This window comes from Ambystoma mexicanum, chromosome 13 (assembly GCF_040938575.1).
Source record: "Ambystoma mexicanum isolate Mex_15411 chromosome 13, UKY_AmexF1_1, whole genome shotgun sequence".
Taxonomy (NCBI): Eukaryota; Metazoa; Chordata; class Amphibia; order Caudata; family Ambystomatidae; genus Ambystoma; species Ambystoma mexicanum.
The window spans coordinates 709538506-709556400 of NC_090938.1; the positions used below are offsets into that span (position 1 = coordinate 709538506).

At 44.0% G+C, this 17895-nt stretch overlaps 1 protein-coding gene across 2 annotated transcripts in view; it reads left to right on the forward strand.

Moving 5' to 3' along the window:
• LOC138521764 (E3 ubiquitin-protein ligase TRIM39-like) overlaps positions 1-17895 on the forward strand; it is a 198743-nt gene that overhangs the window by 88118 nt on the left and 92730 nt on the right. For both annotated transcript variants that reach the window (XM_069634830.1, XM_069634829.1), the window contains exon 3: positions 2240-2335. In XM_069634830.1, coding sequence (XP_069490931.1) covers positions 2240-2335 — 96 coding nt within the window. The remainder of the gene's footprint in view (positions 1-2239; positions 2336-17895) is intronic.

Here is a 17895-nt window from a genome sequence, read left to right on the forward strand (position 1 = left end):
CCTTGTTTTGACGAGAAGAGGAGAGCAGGAATCTCATGAGCCAGCGAGAGCAAAACAGTCAGCCTGTTGAGGGCCAGGGGTCCATGAGGATTTTGGCAGAATGAAAGGTGAGATTGGGATAGCTTTCCCAGATGTTCAGGAGGTAAAATACTGACAGCCATGGGAGCCATGGGAGCAGAGGTAATGAAGCGTTGAAGTTTCAGGCCGCTTTCAGGGAGAACCCTGCAGATCATGAGCGTTGGGGGATTAAGTTTAGGCGGGATCGATCTAGCAGACATAAGGAAGGTGGCATTGGAGGCTGTGAGAAAGGTCACTTCTGTTTTAGAGTGGAGCATGAAGCAGCACAGCGCTATACAGTGACTGGTGGGCAACTAGTGATGTTAGAGGACAACTCATGGGTAAAGGAGAGGGAGATTTGTAATCCAAAGTAAGAGATGAGTTAAGGACAGACCCTTGTGGGATGCATTCCGGGCGTGAGGCGATGGAGCAGGCACACTTGTTCCAGTGAATGGAAATGTGCTGATCAGTCTAAGGGAGGACAGTGCCTTGAAAGTTTAGATATGAGAGAGTCGGACGGCGGGAGGGATGTGGTACCGTGCCTAGCACAGTAGATAGATCAAGGAGAAGGAGCATGAGGATAGATGGTGTTGGGGAGCCGCAGTTTGCAGCATGGGTAGGCTGGGTCTCTATGGAGTGTCTGCAGGTGAGCTCAGATTGAAGGAGGGTCAGAGAGTTTGATGGCCTCCAGGTAGTGTTTGAGGTGGCTGAAATCTGCTGGTTTGAGAATTTGGGAGAAGTCAAAAAGGAAAGGGAGTGGTTGATACTTGGCTGGGTTGTTTGGGTCAGTGGCTGGTGCCTTAAAAAACCTTGAGGTAAGCAGTGAAGTTATGAGAGGAAAGTGAAAGGATCAAGAGAGGTGCCTGCTAAGAGCAGGTCATGGGTGTCAGTGCCTTGACTAACTGGTTTGCAAAGGCCCCTGGGAGCACAGGAGAGGTCGGCAGCCCAAATGTGGGATGTCATCTCAGCCAGGGTGGTTGGTTAGAAGTCCCATATTAAGGAGTGATTTGGAGTGTGGGGTGGTGGAGAGAAGGAAGGGGGATTAGGGAGAGGTAGATAAATAGGGCATACAGGGGGTAAGGTATCTTGGAGAAGAAGTAGCTGGCATAGTAGTCACCCGAGAATGAGGAGGTGAGTGAGCAGAGTGTGGGCTGGGCAAGCATTGACGGGAGGTATGTACATAGCTTGCAAGGATGCGTGTAGAGGCATTTAGGGTAATAGTTCGATTTTATGGAGTCTAGAACAGTAACAAGAGCAAGGAGAGGGTGTCTGTTGAAAGACAAGGGACCCTCTGTAGATTTCTCTTTAGCGGCGCAGGTTGATGCGCATGGCTTCTATTCAGTTGTTGCATATCTGGGGAGATCCCCGGGTGACTCCGAGAGGGTGAAGAAGCGAGCAGGATAATAGTGCACAAACGGAGATGTCAGTGCCAAATTGAACTTGCATCTGCGAAAGATGGAGAGGGAGTTTGAAGGGAGGTTCTGACTGGGTCTAGGTAGGGGGCCATCATCTGATTTTAATTTTTGCTTGACGGTTGAAGGGGAGAGATTGAGGTACAGTGAAGGCGAGGACAATAAAGTGACATGCAGAAGTGCGTGATCAGAGGGTGAAGGGTGCAGGGGCGTTTGGAATTGAGCGAGGAGAGAACGATGAGATTAAGGTGCCATGAATATGGGTTGGCATGTTAATGGAGAGTCACCAGAGAATGCACCACTCACCTAGCTCCAATTAGTGCCTTGACCATGGGATGAGCTTGTATGACATCATTGATATTCTGCCCACCTGCAACAACACCATATAGCAGCAGATTACATCCCATCATTGTACCTTACAGATATTTATAATGGTCTCATAATGCCTTATCCACCCCCTAAAGAAATACTGAGTAATGACTGAATCGGATAAGCACCATATGTACTGAACCCTGGTGCACTTACCTCCCAGCCCATACAGAAGTGATACAATTTCAGTAAAATATACATTTTAAAGATGAATTGCTAGACATCCCAGAAGGCTATTTGCTCTTCCATATTCCCTTTCGTTCACTGTTGGATTTCTTCATCTAAATACTGCCTCCGCTTGCAGGTGTCTATTATCTGTAGGCCACTCATGATGTATCAACTTGGGTTGTGGTGGCATGTCGGCCTGTTCTTTTCTGACCCCTTGTTTTTCTCCTGCCCAGCCCCTTCTTCTGTCAAGTCTGGCAGCACTGAAGACCCACCTGGAAAAGGTTCAGAAACTGCAGAACGATGAAGAGGCCAGACGTTCAGAGTGCCAGGTACTGACGCTTGGCAGGCTTGATGTTAGATTGTCCTCTTGTCTTGACGGTAATTTCTCACCTATGTTCTCAACTTCCCCTTGAACCTGGTGTCTATGGTACACGAAGTACTGCGTCCATCTTTGGGAAGTTTCACTGTGAGGCTGCCCTGACCTTGAAAGTTTGTTTCAGTGCTTCTGTTCTTGTTTCTCCATCTCACTCTTTGCAGGTTCACCCTGAGTGGGGCCACAGTTTACAGCACCAGATTTATTTTTCAAATTACAGGAGCATTGTTTTTCTTTGATTCGTGTTCATTTTGCTAGATACAGACACACTGCAGTGCTGCCCAAGTAAAAATAAGGTGTTTATCTTTAAAGAATCCTTCTTGCTTTACATTCTTCTATCCAAATGTTCCCTTTACATGGGATCCTCTATAGAGTTCTAATCGGCAGCCTGGGCTGTCAGCAGTTCCCAGGTATCTTTATCCAATTAATAGTAAGGGGTATTGTGATGAATCAGCAATGATTACCGCCATAAACCTGGCCTGGGACCCTTCTCGTGTGGCCAGGCAAGGGCAGACGCTTCCTGATCCCGACCCTGGGGATGGTGTTCTGCGGGAGGATGACATTGGGGCAGAGGGACTGGGAAACCCCTTTGTTTAACTTTCCCCGCAATCTCACAGTTCTAATGGCCTCTTGCCAAGTAGAAGAAAATAGAAGATCTAATTCTAATGGTTAGGACTACAAGTCCCATACTCCCCCAAGTACTGGGACGAGGAAGAGGTCTGAAAAGCAATGCTGCAGGAGTAAAGCCTAATGGCCCACACCTGAGGGAAGCAGAGAGGCATAAAAGGCCCCTTCAGGTGCAGGTCAGCAGAGGTAGATGGAGTTGTAGTTGGAGTGGTCGCCGAAGTAGCAGAAACAGAAACTGTGTTGGCAATCTAAGCAGAAGTGAGTGAGACGGAGGTATTCTGATCAAGCAAATTTCAGCTGTCTATCCTGAGAGTGTCTTGTTTCCCCAAAATCTCAAGGGAAGAGGTTGCGCAACGGAAGGCGTGAAGGAAGACTGCTTTTCCACATGTGAACCTAATTGCAGAGATTGCAGAGATTGCGCATCGAAGAAGTGTGTGTGTCCAGACGAGGTCTGAAGCAGTCCAAGCCCTACAGCATTCAAAGGGTTGAAAACCGAAGCCGGTGACTATTACCAAGCATTCTGAACCCTTGAGCGAACAAAGGGAGGCAACTGTATCTAAGTGAAAGCACTTGTGTGCAAGTAAAAGCAAAATTCAAGCAATCGTTGATTGTTCGACAAAGAGAAGTCTGAAAAGTTGCACTCGCGTATAAGCGAAAATTATTATGTTCACTCTCGCAAGAGGAAAAAGCTTTGAACACGTTAATTGAATACGAAAACTCTAGAATACAGAGGAAAGAATGGGCGCATGTGCCAAAGTGATTCCAAGGTAAAGGCTAACCTGAGAATCAGTTGTGAAGCAGTAGAAAACAATGTGGCACTGAAGTTAAGTGACTGAATATAAGTAATTGTGAGTTCAGGGAAGCCAAGAGCAACATACGCATTGCCCAAGCCAAGAATAACACAAGCATTACCCAAGCCAAGAGTGAAGCAAGTATTTCCCAAACTCAAAGAGTAGTGCAAGCCTTGCCAGAGCCAAGAGATGGTCAGAGTGTCTAAAATCCAAAAGAGACAACACAGCATGTCGTCAAGCTATTTTGGTTGGCAGGAGACAAAAAGGAGAATGCAAGGCTATAGAAATGTGATGCTTGATGATGGTAATTGTTCCCTAAAGATTGGTGTAACTCACATTGTCAAAGCCACAAGGAAAAGGTGCAATGTATCCTTGCAGGCATTTATTTCGTTGATACGACAGAAAGACAAGAGTGGTAAAGAGGCTGCCTCTCTGAAAGGTGAGTGTTCAGAGTAAGAGTGCCTTTCCTACATGAAGGTGATCAGGAGCACAAATGTGAACATTGTCTTTTCTGGAAATTTGCTACAAGTCACAAAGTTGTAAACTATTGAAGTAGTGGTTAAAGCTTTTGGTTGGATTCCAGGATGGCCACCAAGCAGTGAAGTCACGGCTGATTGAGCTCCATGCCCCATCAGAAGCTGTGATCTGCGAAGCAAGCTGCAAATTCATAGCATATTGAACACATATTTAGAGCAACATGGGTGATAAAAAGAGAAGGGTGGAATAGCGGAACGGTGCCGGCGGAGAACCATCTTGCGCTGAGATCTAGACATGGAGATTCGCCAATCAAAACTGCAGAGGGAAGGTGGATGCGATTACAAGAAGAACCGCCCCACCACTGCTACCGCAAGGAAAAATCCCAACATAATCAGGGAAGCTTGAGCACCCGGCGACCAGGAGAGATCGAAGGCACCGCACGGAAGAGCTCAGAGCCCTCAAGGCGACCTGAAGGCTCCACTGCGAATTAATGGAACTCTAGGCGTAGGCCCGTGTGGCACCACCCCTGAGTAATCCTTTCCCCCATAGGGACGAGACCTTTCTAAATTAAGAGGTGCAGCAAAGGAGGGAAGCAGATCCCCAGCCCTAAGATGCAAGCAGCACATTTCTAACGCCTTACAGGTGATGAGTGCAAGGGAGCAGACCCCGGGAGAAACAGCGGCCAGATAAGAATCAACTCCCACCGACACCCATAAGCCCTGACCTGCATAGCCCAAAGGTAGCCGGACGATGTACGCGGGGCTCAGCAGAAGTCAATTTTAGGCAGAGGCCGACACAGTAGAAATCGCCCCACCCCTGCCAATATAAGGAGGATCCTTTTAAAACAGCCCGGGTGGTTTGGGTCCCCGGCAGAGTCTTGGCGGAATAAAGACACTGCTTTCAAGGGGTGTGAAGGACCTTAGGGGACCCGGATCTCCTACCATGAACCAAAGAAATTTAGGGCAGCGCCCGCATGGTACTTGTGCATATTTCTTTCCTACACGGGCGAGACCCATTAGAATTAACAGACTCTGGGAGAGAAGGGAAGCAAAACTCTAGTGGTCACACCGAGTGTGATTGGGAGGCCCCCCCACACCTGGAGCCAGAGAAGAACCAACTCGCCACATTACTTACTTACCTGAGGACGCTTTTCGGTGTATTTCAAGGCCAGAGTGGAATTGGATTAAAGGGAAATATCCACCCATCACAGAGCCGTAGGAAAACTCTCTGGGGGAACAATCAGCCAATGCCAGGATCCAGGGAGAAAAGAAAAGAGTGAATCTTCAAGCTACCACCCAACCCCAAAGAAAACCCAATCAGAAGCTGCTAGCTCAGGTTGGGCGGGGCCCAAAAAGACCCAGACCACATAAGCGAGTCGGCGGAGGCGCAGGGGATAGCATAATCGCTAATATGAGCGTTGCTTTCAAGTCTTTCAGGGCAAACTTTGGGCCTCCCTGCAATTGCAATTTGACACTTTTACTAGTGAATTTAAATCCACCCTATCAGATATGTGAAAAGATATAGCCCTTCTCTCACGAGGAAAGAACTGATACAAATGAGAAGGCATTACAGGACCTGGCCCAGGACTCCACACAGTCGGATGAGCTTCTTGAGCAATTGGCGAGGACAACGCATAATGTTGAATTGCAATGTGAGGATTTGGAGAACAGGTCGAGGAGGTCCAACATCCTTATAAGAAACATTCCAGAATCGTTGAGCGACTCAGACCTAAAGGATGCAGTCACAGGAGTGGTGTTTAAGGACCTATTGAACGCGGAAGCAGAGGTAGCAATTCCTATAGATAGGATCCATAGAGTTGGCCCGAAACGCCAAGACACGGGCGCCCGTACTAGAGACACTCTGGTGGCACTGGCGTGCTACCCTCAGAAGGAACACATTCTTAGGGAAGCCATAAAAATGGCCCAGATTATGCTCAATAGCACCGAAATCCAACTGTTCCAGGATCTCTTCCAAATGACGCTACAAAAGAGAGGAGGCATGCGTGTGATCCGGCAATTCTGGCAAACTCAGAAGATACCATAAAGATGGACCTTCCCATTTGGTCCTTTATTTAGTTGGGAGGGCAAACAACATGTGTAACAACAAAGGAGAAGGGAACCTGCATTTTGCGAATACACCAGGAGGATCGCCGGGACCTACCAATGAGGCCCATCCTTACGCCCCCCAACCCCCGGAGCCCACGACATTGGGAATGGAAAACAACGCAACCTACCCGGAGAAAAAGTCAGAGCGGCCCTCAGTATCCTGATCGATCAAAGGCACACATGGGTAGCAACAAAAAACAAAATTACAGAATAAGGTACATTTTCGCAAAACATGAGTGACTTTTATGTGCGATTGGGGCATTGCATAGGCTCAACTTGGAATCTACCAAAGACAAATAGAAAGGGTTTTAGGATAGCCTGCAATTATCCCTGGTTTCCGTGGTAGGCCACTTCTGAGGACGGAGTCCCGGGAGAGAATAGCAAGGGTGGTCTACACCAGGGAGGGGGGGAAGTTGTTGGAATACAGTTGGGGGCCGGGAGGGAGAGGATACTAGTTGGGAGTTAAGGGTAAAGGTTTGGGGGGTGGTACACAGGATACGGGACAGAAGGCCAGAAAGATGTCTCTAGCATTGCACTTTCAAGGTAGAGCTTTTGCAAAATGGCTCCATCTTCCGTTGTTTGACACTTAATATAAGGGGGCTTTATACCCCCGTTAAGATAAGGAAATTGGAACGGTTACTTAGTACACACCAGCTCAACCATATCGCCTTACAGGAAACAAAAATCAAATATCAGGATGGACACAAGTTAAAATTAAGGCAATACCTGATAATCAGACAAGCCAATGCAAAGGGGAAGATAGCGGGGGTACTCATCGCCTTTAGGACAGGCACGCACATGTCCATTGTGAAGGCGCAAGCTGACAAAGAGGGCCATTTCCTTTACATTTTAGTGCAGATGTCATCAGTGACCCTTACTTTGGCCTCTCTATATGCCCCAAATTCTGCCCAAGAGGGTTTTTTGAAAACAGCATTATCCAATTTAGAACACTTTAGTAAGGGTGAGATAATTCTGATGGGTGACCTAACTATTGCATGGGACCCCCTACAAGACAGATGGTCTAATACCAGATATACCCATCCCCTGCCTTCTTTAGCTCTTAAGCAGAAATTTGACACTTAAAGATATTTGGTCTACTTTGAAAGTAGAAGAAACGGCATGCACATACTATTCCAACGTCCATAAATCCTTTTCAAGGATTGATTACTTTTGGGCTTCGATTAGGCTGATAGGAAGAGTGACACAAATTGACACCCATACAATTACTATCTCAGACCATGCCCTCTGACTATTGAACTCAGCTTCCCTAGGGTCGTTCCCACACTCTGGAACTGGAGATTCCCGAAAGAGGTGTTCTCAGACCAGGTTCTCTGCGACAAAATGGAGGACAAGATCATAGAATACTTTAACTCTAGCTCTGGCGGGGAAGTGGGCTTAGACGTGGTTTGGGATGCGTTTAAAGCGACCCTTAGAGGGGAACTCATTGTGATACAGGCGCATTGTAGGAACCTCAGACGTAAAACTGAAACATACCTAGAAGCTGAAGTAAAGGATACAGATGGAGGCTGGCTCATCTTCAAACCTCCAAAGCCAATACCGAAACGCAAAGGTCAGATTGAATTTGGTACACACTACATTGGCGGAAAAAAAGCCTATTGTATTTAAAGCAGAGAATATACATTAAGACAAATAAGGCAGACAGAATGTTAACAAGACAACTAAAACAGAAAATAGCAGCCCAAACAATTAAGGGGGTGGAAGACACTTTAGGGAAGAGAGAAACGACAACAGAAGAAATTATTTCACTCTGCCTTATACAAGTCAAACTCCCCAGACCAGACATCACAAAAGAATGATTTGCAGTCAACCAGTTAAACAAAATCCCAGAAGCAGATAGAGTGAGTCTAGATAATGATATTACCCGTGAGGAGGTGCTATTTGTCAGTGCGAACCTTCCAATAAACAAATCGTCGGGACCGGACGGGTTGTTGCCTCTTTCTATAAAAGGTTCTGAGCAACCCTAGCTCCAAAATTAACGGACCTCTTTAACTTCTTTGCTACGAGTGGCAAAATAACAGCATCTATGGGAGAGGCTAAAATAATCCTAATCCCGTAATCAGGGAAAGATTCAGATAAATGTGGATCATATTGCCCGATTGTACTTATGTACTTATGAACATAGACACAAAAATAAACACAAAAATTCTTGCAAATCGGCTCGAAGGCTTTATGCTCAATCTGATCCACTCTGATCAGACAGGATTCATAAAAGATTGCCAAACTCATGATAACATCCAGAGAATGCACCACTTAATTGAAAAAGTAGCTAAAAAAGAGGACGCTGTGGTCTTGGTATCATTAGATCGAGTCGAAGGGTCCTTTCTTTTTAATACCCTACGAACTATGGGTTTTAGCCCTAAATATAAATCGATGGTACAAGCTAACTATGTGAACCCCTCTGCCAGATTGCACATAATTGGCCAGCTATCCTCGCGGGTTTCTATTTGGAAGAGGCATGAAACAGGGATGCCCTCTTTCCCCTCTTCTTTATCCGATACACCTGGAACCCTTATTGGCACAGCTTTGTCAATCGGAAGAAATAGAGGGCATAGCTTTTGGGGGGATATTCATAAACTGATGGCGCATGCAGACAATATTCTCCTTACGATCATTAATCCAGGTGTCTCATTACCTGCTGCACTTGTTCAAATGGAAAGGTTTGGTAGGGTGGCCGGTATTACAAAATCCGAAATGTTAAACCTCGGGTTCAAACATGGTGAATTATCCAAGGCAATGGAGGCGACACAGCTCTGCTGGCTCCCGAAGGGCATTCGGGTTTTAGGAGTAAACATCACACGGTCACTTGGGGAATTATTTTCTGCTAATTTTTGTCCCCTCTTGGTTAAAATGGTGAGGTGTTGTACCTGTTTCAGGCTCTCCCAATCCGAGTCCCGGCTTCCTTTTTTCGCACGCTACACAAACTAATATTGAATTTCATATGGAAGAACAAACCTCCCCGCATTGCATTGAAAATATTAATGCTTCCCCCAAATAGAGGAGGGGTTGGCCTCACTAATTTTAGAGACTACTATTAAGCAATGCAGCTGCGAGTGATAAATGATTGCTTCAGGAAGACACAAATAAGAGATGGAGACAGATGGAAAAGGCAATAGTGGATCCCAGACTGGGAGAGAAGCTATGGCTACCTAGGCCAGACAGACCACGGAACATACATCATAGTGAGATTACTAGGGTGGTGGAGGATATATGGGATCAAGCTATCTGATATCATTTGACTACATTTCCCTCCCCCTTTACCCCTCTGTTCGCGATCCCACAGTTCATCCCAGGAATACCTGCTTGCTCCTTCCCAGAGTGCAAAAGGGAGGGTTGTACAAAGTTCTATGACATGTTTGTGGGGCAGATTATCAAATCCTTTTCTTTATGCAAAGAGGAGCTGACTTTCCAGTTGATCCAGCATTTCCAATACTTTCAAGTTCGCCACTGGCTGATGGCCCCACCTAACAAGCCAGCGGCCCTAAGAACGCTCACACCATTTGAGCAATTCCTGACTTCCAGCTCGGGAGATAAACATCTGATATCTAAAATATACAAGCTATTAACTGACGAACCCCCGCCCCAATGGCACTATAGCCCTGTGTGTTTACATAAAATTGCTCCATCTGTTCCGGTTTCTTGTTGGAGGGAATGTGGGGGAGAGGAGATTGGTTGCACGTATGGTGCTCGTGTCCTGAATTACTCCATTTCTGGAATGAAGTGAAAGGAAATATGAGGGAAATGTTTGCTTTTACGGCGGAGAGACCTATGGGTAAATGTCTTTTAGGCTTGGCACAGCAGGACAATAAACTCCGGACGAACTACAGGAGGAAACATTCTATGTTCTCCAGTTGGAGGCTCTACTGGCTATGGCCCAGAAATGGAAATCTATGTACCCTCCACACATAAAATACTGGTATCACAAACTATGGAACTTTGTATCTCTGGAATGGGTCACCTATACGATTCAAGGCGATCAGGGTAAATGTTCGATGGACTGGGCGCCCATTTTTATTTCCTTCATGGGGAATATATGGAACAAAACTGTCTGCAGAACTTACAAATACTGGGCATACTTTGAGCACTGTAATACTCTCAGTATTCTGTGTACTCGGGAGGGTGGGGGATCGGTGTAAAGGGGGAGGCAGGGGTAGGAGGAAGTTGGGAAAAACAGGGCTGGGGAAGTGCTAAGTTTGTTTTAGTTTTATTTCTGTATATTTGAAACATCCAATAAAAAAAAGCCTTTGGTTGTCAGTAGATTGGACACTTCAAAGCCCAGTTGAATGTGGAAGACTGTGGGGCAGAAGAGTAGTCCTGCATGGTGAATCCAAGCAGAAGTTGACCATGCGTGAGAATTACCCAGGTAGAAGTAGTGGTGCTATGAAGTCATCCTGACTAACTGTGCTACATAATGTTATGAAGAGAGATTTAAAGAGTGCTGACAAGAATCTGTGTTCTTTTGCCTTGTCAAGCATTCTGGTTTTAGTGAATCTGACAAGGAACTGTATTTCCCCTTTGACATTTTTAAGTTGTGGTAAAGCATTGTGTCCCAGAACATCATTGATGCTATTTGATGAAGTGGAAGTTATTACTCAAGGAAGGACAGAATTATATCTGTTGGTTGAACATTAAACCTTCTTGTGACACAGTGAAGGAGCCAAGAATTTAATTGAAACGTTATTGTAAACCTGGATGACTTTGTTTCTTTATGTTGAACATTGGACTTGAACCTACCTTGAAACCTGGGGAAGGGGAGCTCATACAGGTTATAAAGAGAGACTGTGACATATGAGAAATACTGGTGTTAATATTTGTTGTGATTTGCCATATGTTTCATTGTGTATTTTATGCTTAAGTGTGAGGGCCAATTATCCTTTTGTTAGAGTGTTTCCTGTTGGTCCCGCGAGCGGCCCTGCATGCTAACAACGGGCCCGTCATTAACGGGCCCGTTGTTAGCATGCTCTCCATTCCCATTGAGCCCTATGGGGGCTCCAATGGGAATGGTGATGTACCGGGTCCTGGTTCCCTGAATGGGGAAATACCAGGCCCTCCAAGGTCGGAATGGCCCGGTATTTCCCCATTCAGGGAACACGGACCCGAGTTTGGAGGCAGCCATGCCCTTATTAAGGGCATGGCTGCCTCCAAACTCGTAATGAGGCCCTATGTTTTCTAAAATGTAGCAATTTGTGTAGAATTGTATTGTAAGCTGTACAAGACACAGCATTGTGTTCTTTGTGATGGCAAGGTATGCCAACTTATTTTATCATGACCTATATTCCCTCAGTCATACGCTGAACTCACACAGCCCCCTCACCCCCCAGAGTTCACCCTTGACCACACTCAGCAACATTGTGCATTCCTTGAGCCATCGTCTACTTGATGGAGTCAGTTGGCGAGGGCGCAATACGCCAATCTCTGGATAAGCCTTGGTGCTCTGACACTACTACCTTTGGTGGCTTGGCACAGTATGAAACCTTCATAATATATTCCATTCCTGAGACTGGGCATTGTGGTGGGAGATAATACTCAGGGGTGGGGAGACCACCTAATCTGTGACATCAACCCCGCGGGAGGTGTGTGCAGGATCCCTCAAAGCTTTTCATCTGCAGTTTTGCTACACTCATGCCCCCCTAATCATAGTTCAGGAACATGCTGAAGCCAGGGCATCATTCATTTCTGTGAGTGAATCGCAGTTTCCGCTCTTGAGCATAGATTGGGCTATAGGAGAAAAAAGTATATACGAGCGCTTGGCCTGTGGAAAGGATCGCTATTGCCAACACAATCAAGAGCCTATCATATACTAGTGGGAGGAGAAGCCACAATCACCCATGAATAGAAGTTGGCAGAACCAACACACACACACAAATTGGAGGGTAACATGGCAGTATTGGGTGGCTGCCATGACAGGACCAACTGATTCCAAGATGGCTGCGCCACAGGTCGTAGCTTCGGTCCACCAGTCTCCCACCATTCCTTACCAAGTTAGCGAGCACACAAGGGTCCTAGCCAGGACTTTGAATCTGTCCCAAAATGGGGTGTTTGTTCTATGAACTCTTGCAGGTGTTCTCACTTGCACCCTCAATGCCCTAGTGATGCTTGCAACCACCTTATAAAAGTGATCGAGAACACAGCAAGAATGAGGGTGTTTGGAGACTGATTGGCAGTGCTGAGGAGTACAGAGAGGGCAAACTAATATGAAGTACAAGGAAGGAGTTGGAGGAGGGTTCTAGCAGAGCCAGGAGGAGGTTGGAGAAGATCGAGAGAGAAAGACAGGTGAAGTGATGGGAATTTGTCAGAGAACAAGATCAAGGGAGGACAGAAAGGAGGAAGTGGAGGGATAGGTGTTAGAATTATAGCATATTCACCAAGCTCAACCTAAAGGGTGCTTACAACCTGGTAAGGATATCCAGGAGATGAATGGAAGATGGCATTTTGTATTCGCTATGGACATTTTGAACATCTAGTGATGCCTTTTTGGCTGTGTAACGCCCCTGCCGCCTTCCAACATGTTCTTAATGGCATGATCTAGGACATTCTTGATGTTTATGTAGTAATTTACCTAAACACATCCTGGTCTATTCGTCTTCATACTCGGACCACATCTTGCATGTCAGGGAAGTACTGTAAAGACTTTGGAAATTCCATTTGTATGCCAAGTTGTGTAAATGACAATTTTACGAATCAAGAATTGCATATTTAGGGTACATTTCCCCCTGTGGAATAGAACTGGACCCTTCCAAGATTGAGGCCCTTATTTGGCCTATACCCAGAAATGTTAAGGAACTACAATGATTTGTAGGGTATACAAACTTCTACCGGTGTTTCATTCCATATTATTCCAAGCTACTGATTCCTCTGACCCGGTTGCTAAAAAAGAACAAGCCTTATCTATGGACGAATGACAAAGCAGATGCATACCGTGCCTTGTAACAAAGATTCACTGCACAGGTTTTATGACTCCCTGAGTCGGATCATCCCTTTGTTGTGGCAGCAGATGTGTCAAACTATGCATTAGGAGCCCTATTGGCCTAGAAAGACCTGAGCACCGGGCTAATGCATCCCATCGCCTACCAGTTCCATACTCTGACCCAAGTTGAGCAACACTACAGTATATTTGAAAAAGAGCTCCTAGCCATCAGGGATGCTTTCATTAACTGAAAGCATCTATTAGAAGGCGCCAGACACCCTATTTCCGTGTTTACGGACATCGTAACCTGGAGTGCCTCCAAACCATGACAGAAATGAATCGGCATAAAAAACAGGTGGATACAGTTTTTCGCAAGGTTCGATTTTATATTCCTTCTCAAACCTGGGCTGACAACTTATCCAGGTGATATCCTGAAGCCAAGGTAGAAACCCAGGGTATTCCTTTCCGCACTCCAGAGAAAATAGTGATGCTTTCTAATGACCCTCTGCAACTAAGGTTCCAAGGATTAAAGGACGCTTATACCCCTAACAATGATCGCTGGGTGTTTGGCCTTACATCCGTCTCACCACCAGGAAAATGGCTTTTGCTTCTGTGGGAAATTGCTTTGGTTACCTACTAGAAAATACCACCTAATGGCATTACATTGGTGCTGTGATCTACCAAGTCCCAGACATTTTGGAGTTGGCAAGACTCTCAATAAATTGGGGAGACATGTCTGGTGGCAATCCATTAGAAGTGACGTCCAAGATTATCCTTTACCCCTTATCTGTTCCCAAAGGACCGTGGCATTCCTGTTCAATAGATTTGATCACATATCTACCAAAAACCGGAGGATGTACATTAATATGGACCACAGTAGACTCTTTTACGAAATACTGTAATTTCATAGCCCTGCCTCAATTACTTACAGCACCACAGCTGGCAGAAGAATTCTTGAAACAAATATTTCAGCTTCATGGACTACCAAGAACCATTCTCACGGACAAGGGTGGCCAATTCGTCTCTGCCTTTTGGAACTCTCTTACAAAACTATTGGGAATAACATCCTGTCACCCCTTAAAGTGATGGCCAAACTGAAAGGTCAATCAGACCATAGGGCAATATTTAAGATGCTACTCCACCTACCACTGCGAAATGTGGGCTTTGTTTCTTCCCCTTGCAGAATTCACATATAATGATACTTTCCATACCTCGTTACAAGATGCCTCCTTTCATGCTTCTTATGGTTACAATCCCCTTTCATTACCTTTGGGGTCTGCTAGTGTTTCCCCCATTCCAGCGGCTAAAGAATTGGTCACCAATCTTCAATCTTGAAGAAGGCCCACCAACATCTGTAACAGGCCCAAGAATCTGCCAAGAGGTACACAGACCAGAAGCGTCTGCCCAGTCCTGGTTATGTCCCTGGAGACGAGGTATGGTTATCCACCAAGCATCGTTTCTTTTGACATTGGTGAAATTGATATTAATGAACAGCTACTTTCGATATAATACACAATTTGATGGCAAGATTTCCATTACAGCGATGGGGTCCTCAATGGCCACAGTTCGTGCAAACACGTTTATGCTACATCTAGAGACTGAGAACATTTTGTGTAAAGTCCATGGAAAGAAAATCTTATATGTTACATGTGTTTCATTGATGACATTTTTGAAGTGTGGCATGGATCCCAAGCATTGTTACAAAAATCTTTTGATTATGTGACTGCAATACATCCTAGAATCAATGTAGCGAGTCATTGCAGTAGAGTGAGAATTCTATTTCTAGATGCGGAAGTATATTAGGACAATGGGAAATTAGAGACAAGGATTCATACTAAAACAACTGACAGAAATAGCATGTTGAAGTTTACTAGTATTCATCCTATGAGAACCATTGAGAGCATAACCTACAGTCAATTTGCGGGGTACAAAAGGATTATTTTGAAAGAAGAAGACGATAAATTGAAGAAGGTAGACTTGAAAGAGAAATGTGTATCAAGAGGTTACGATGGACACAAAATAGTGAAGGCAATACAGAAAGTGTAGGTATTGCAGAGAACGATATTATTGGAAAAACTATAACTAAGACCGTTCGTAATGTAGTATATGTCGCTACATATTTGAGCCAAAGCCAGATAATTTAAAAAATCATCAAGAAACATGTGGAAGGTCTAAAATTGGATGACACATTAAAAAAATTATTTAAGGTACCCCAAATATTTGTGTACAGGAAAAGTAAATCCTTGAGGAGTTTATTGGTACAGGTAGATCAAATGTGTCAGATGGAAACCCAGAGTGAATGGAAAGGGACCCAACCTTGTGGCAATTGCCAACATTGCCACAATATAAGTAAGGGAAATGGGGATTAATCATTCATACACAGGGAAAACATTAGTTTGAAACACTCAGCGACATGTCACACTATAAATATTATTTACGACATAAGATGTCCATGTGGCATTTAGTATGTGGGACTTAAAAAGAGAAAGGCGAAGTTACGTTGGACAGAACATAAACCCAGCGTATTACGTTTTACAGTAAATGAGAAGTCACCTATAGCAGTGCACTTTAAGAAGAGGCATACAATATCACAGTTACAATTTTTGATTCAAGAACATGTTAAACTACCAAGGAGAGGTGGCAAGGCACTCTACAGACAACGCTGGAAATAAGGGAACTGTTTTTGGAATCAAAGCGTTTGACTAGTTAGTGGAACTTAGCTTGCAATATTTGATGGAACATGTTTATCATTATTAACTATTGAAAAAGAAATGGCCGTGTTATACTCAAGTTACCGGAAGGGAAGTAGAATTATTTAATGAAGATTGTAGTTAGATTATGAATTATAAAAATTAATTAAGAGAACATTTGGCAGCGAAATAGTTATGTGAAAACCATGATGGATATTTAAGTGAAAACCGTGACAAGTAGTAAAAGTTGGTTATACGGGTAATGAATATTAAGAAGATGAACATTGACCGTTATGTTACTGGAGGTTATAAATGATATAGGCTTTGTAAATTAAACTATGGAGAATGAATGCCATGATTTCTTTCATTAGAATTGACGACTGATAATATGGGAGCGTAACCGATGATGCCATACTTATGACGTCATGCTTAATACGGGATAGATAACGTATGAGTATGTTTACCAGGGATATTTAACCCATGCAAAAAACCTGCGGTACACACTATTTACACTAGCTGACAGAGGGAGAGAACTCCTGATTTTATGAGACAAGGCGAGTAGACAAGAGGAAGTGATTGTAGAGTAATAATGATATGATATAATTGATGTAGATTCAATGGGAAAGAAGGAACAATATTGAAATATCTGGTGAAGTATAACAGCAAAATCTACATCCACATGGAAGATAAGAGGTGAGATGATTTGTTTTGGAGAGTGGATATGTTAACTAAAACAGAATAATGAGAATAATAATAAAGTAAATTGTTGTTTACAGGTCAACTGTGTAACAAGTTGTGAATATAACGTAAAAGGAAATAATGTAAAGGTTGGTGGTTGAAAAATTTGCTTTGGACGATAAAATATTTAATTGATAAAAACAATTAAGATTAATAAGAACACAATTAAGAATTATTATAAAAAGATATTATTTATAATCATAGGAAGACAGATTAGAAGATCTCCAGAAGGAGGACAGGTTGTCCGAAACACGTTAAGAGAAATTGGGTTCTTGATATTCCAACAATTAAGATACACAAATAATCTTAATGATCTGTTGAAACGCATGGAAGAGGTGCAATGATCATTTAAACTGCAATAGACGATTGAATTATCATGGTTATTATAATAGAGGCATTGTTATACATTTTTGTATATTTATGTTCAAGAAATCAATTTGAATTAGGATATTAAATGCTAGAAGTGGTGTTAACTTCAAAACAATATAGAATACATGATATAATGTATAAGTAAAATATATTGTCGAAATGGATATGTTTGAATTTCTTATTTTTTTATAATTTTAGAAAACTGATAAGGAAGAAGGAGAGCCCGATAAGAGTGTGTCCCAGTATCCCATACAATTTATGGATCTTTTGTGATGTTTTATCCACAAAGCATTTACACATTCCAGCATGCCCTCACAAATTAAAACCCTATTACATTGGCCTCTTTTGTATTGCTAAGGTTATTAATCCTGGCAATGAAATGGACCTTACCCCATCCTACAGGATCTACCTTGTTTTTCATGCCTTCTTATTAAAACCTGTAGAACACTCTCGAATGTGCCCCGACAGAGTAGAGTCGGTTCCTCCTGTTGTGGGTTCCGAAGAGAAATACAAGATCTCCAGAATATTAGCTTCGAGAAGAGCCAGGAAAAGAGTATTTGGTGGATTGGAAAGAATATGGACCAGAAGACAAGTCCCGGATCGTTGCCAAGGACATGCATGCCTCCAGACTTTTACGCTTCGTTCACAAGACACACCCGACAAACCAGGTTAGAGTACTGTTGTCTGCCCGACGGTGAGGGGGGGGGGCCAAAGGGGAATGTACTGTTAGGAATCTCCATCAGTCGCTACGCGCCCCTTTTGCCAGGTAGGTTGGGGCAGCAACATTGGATTTG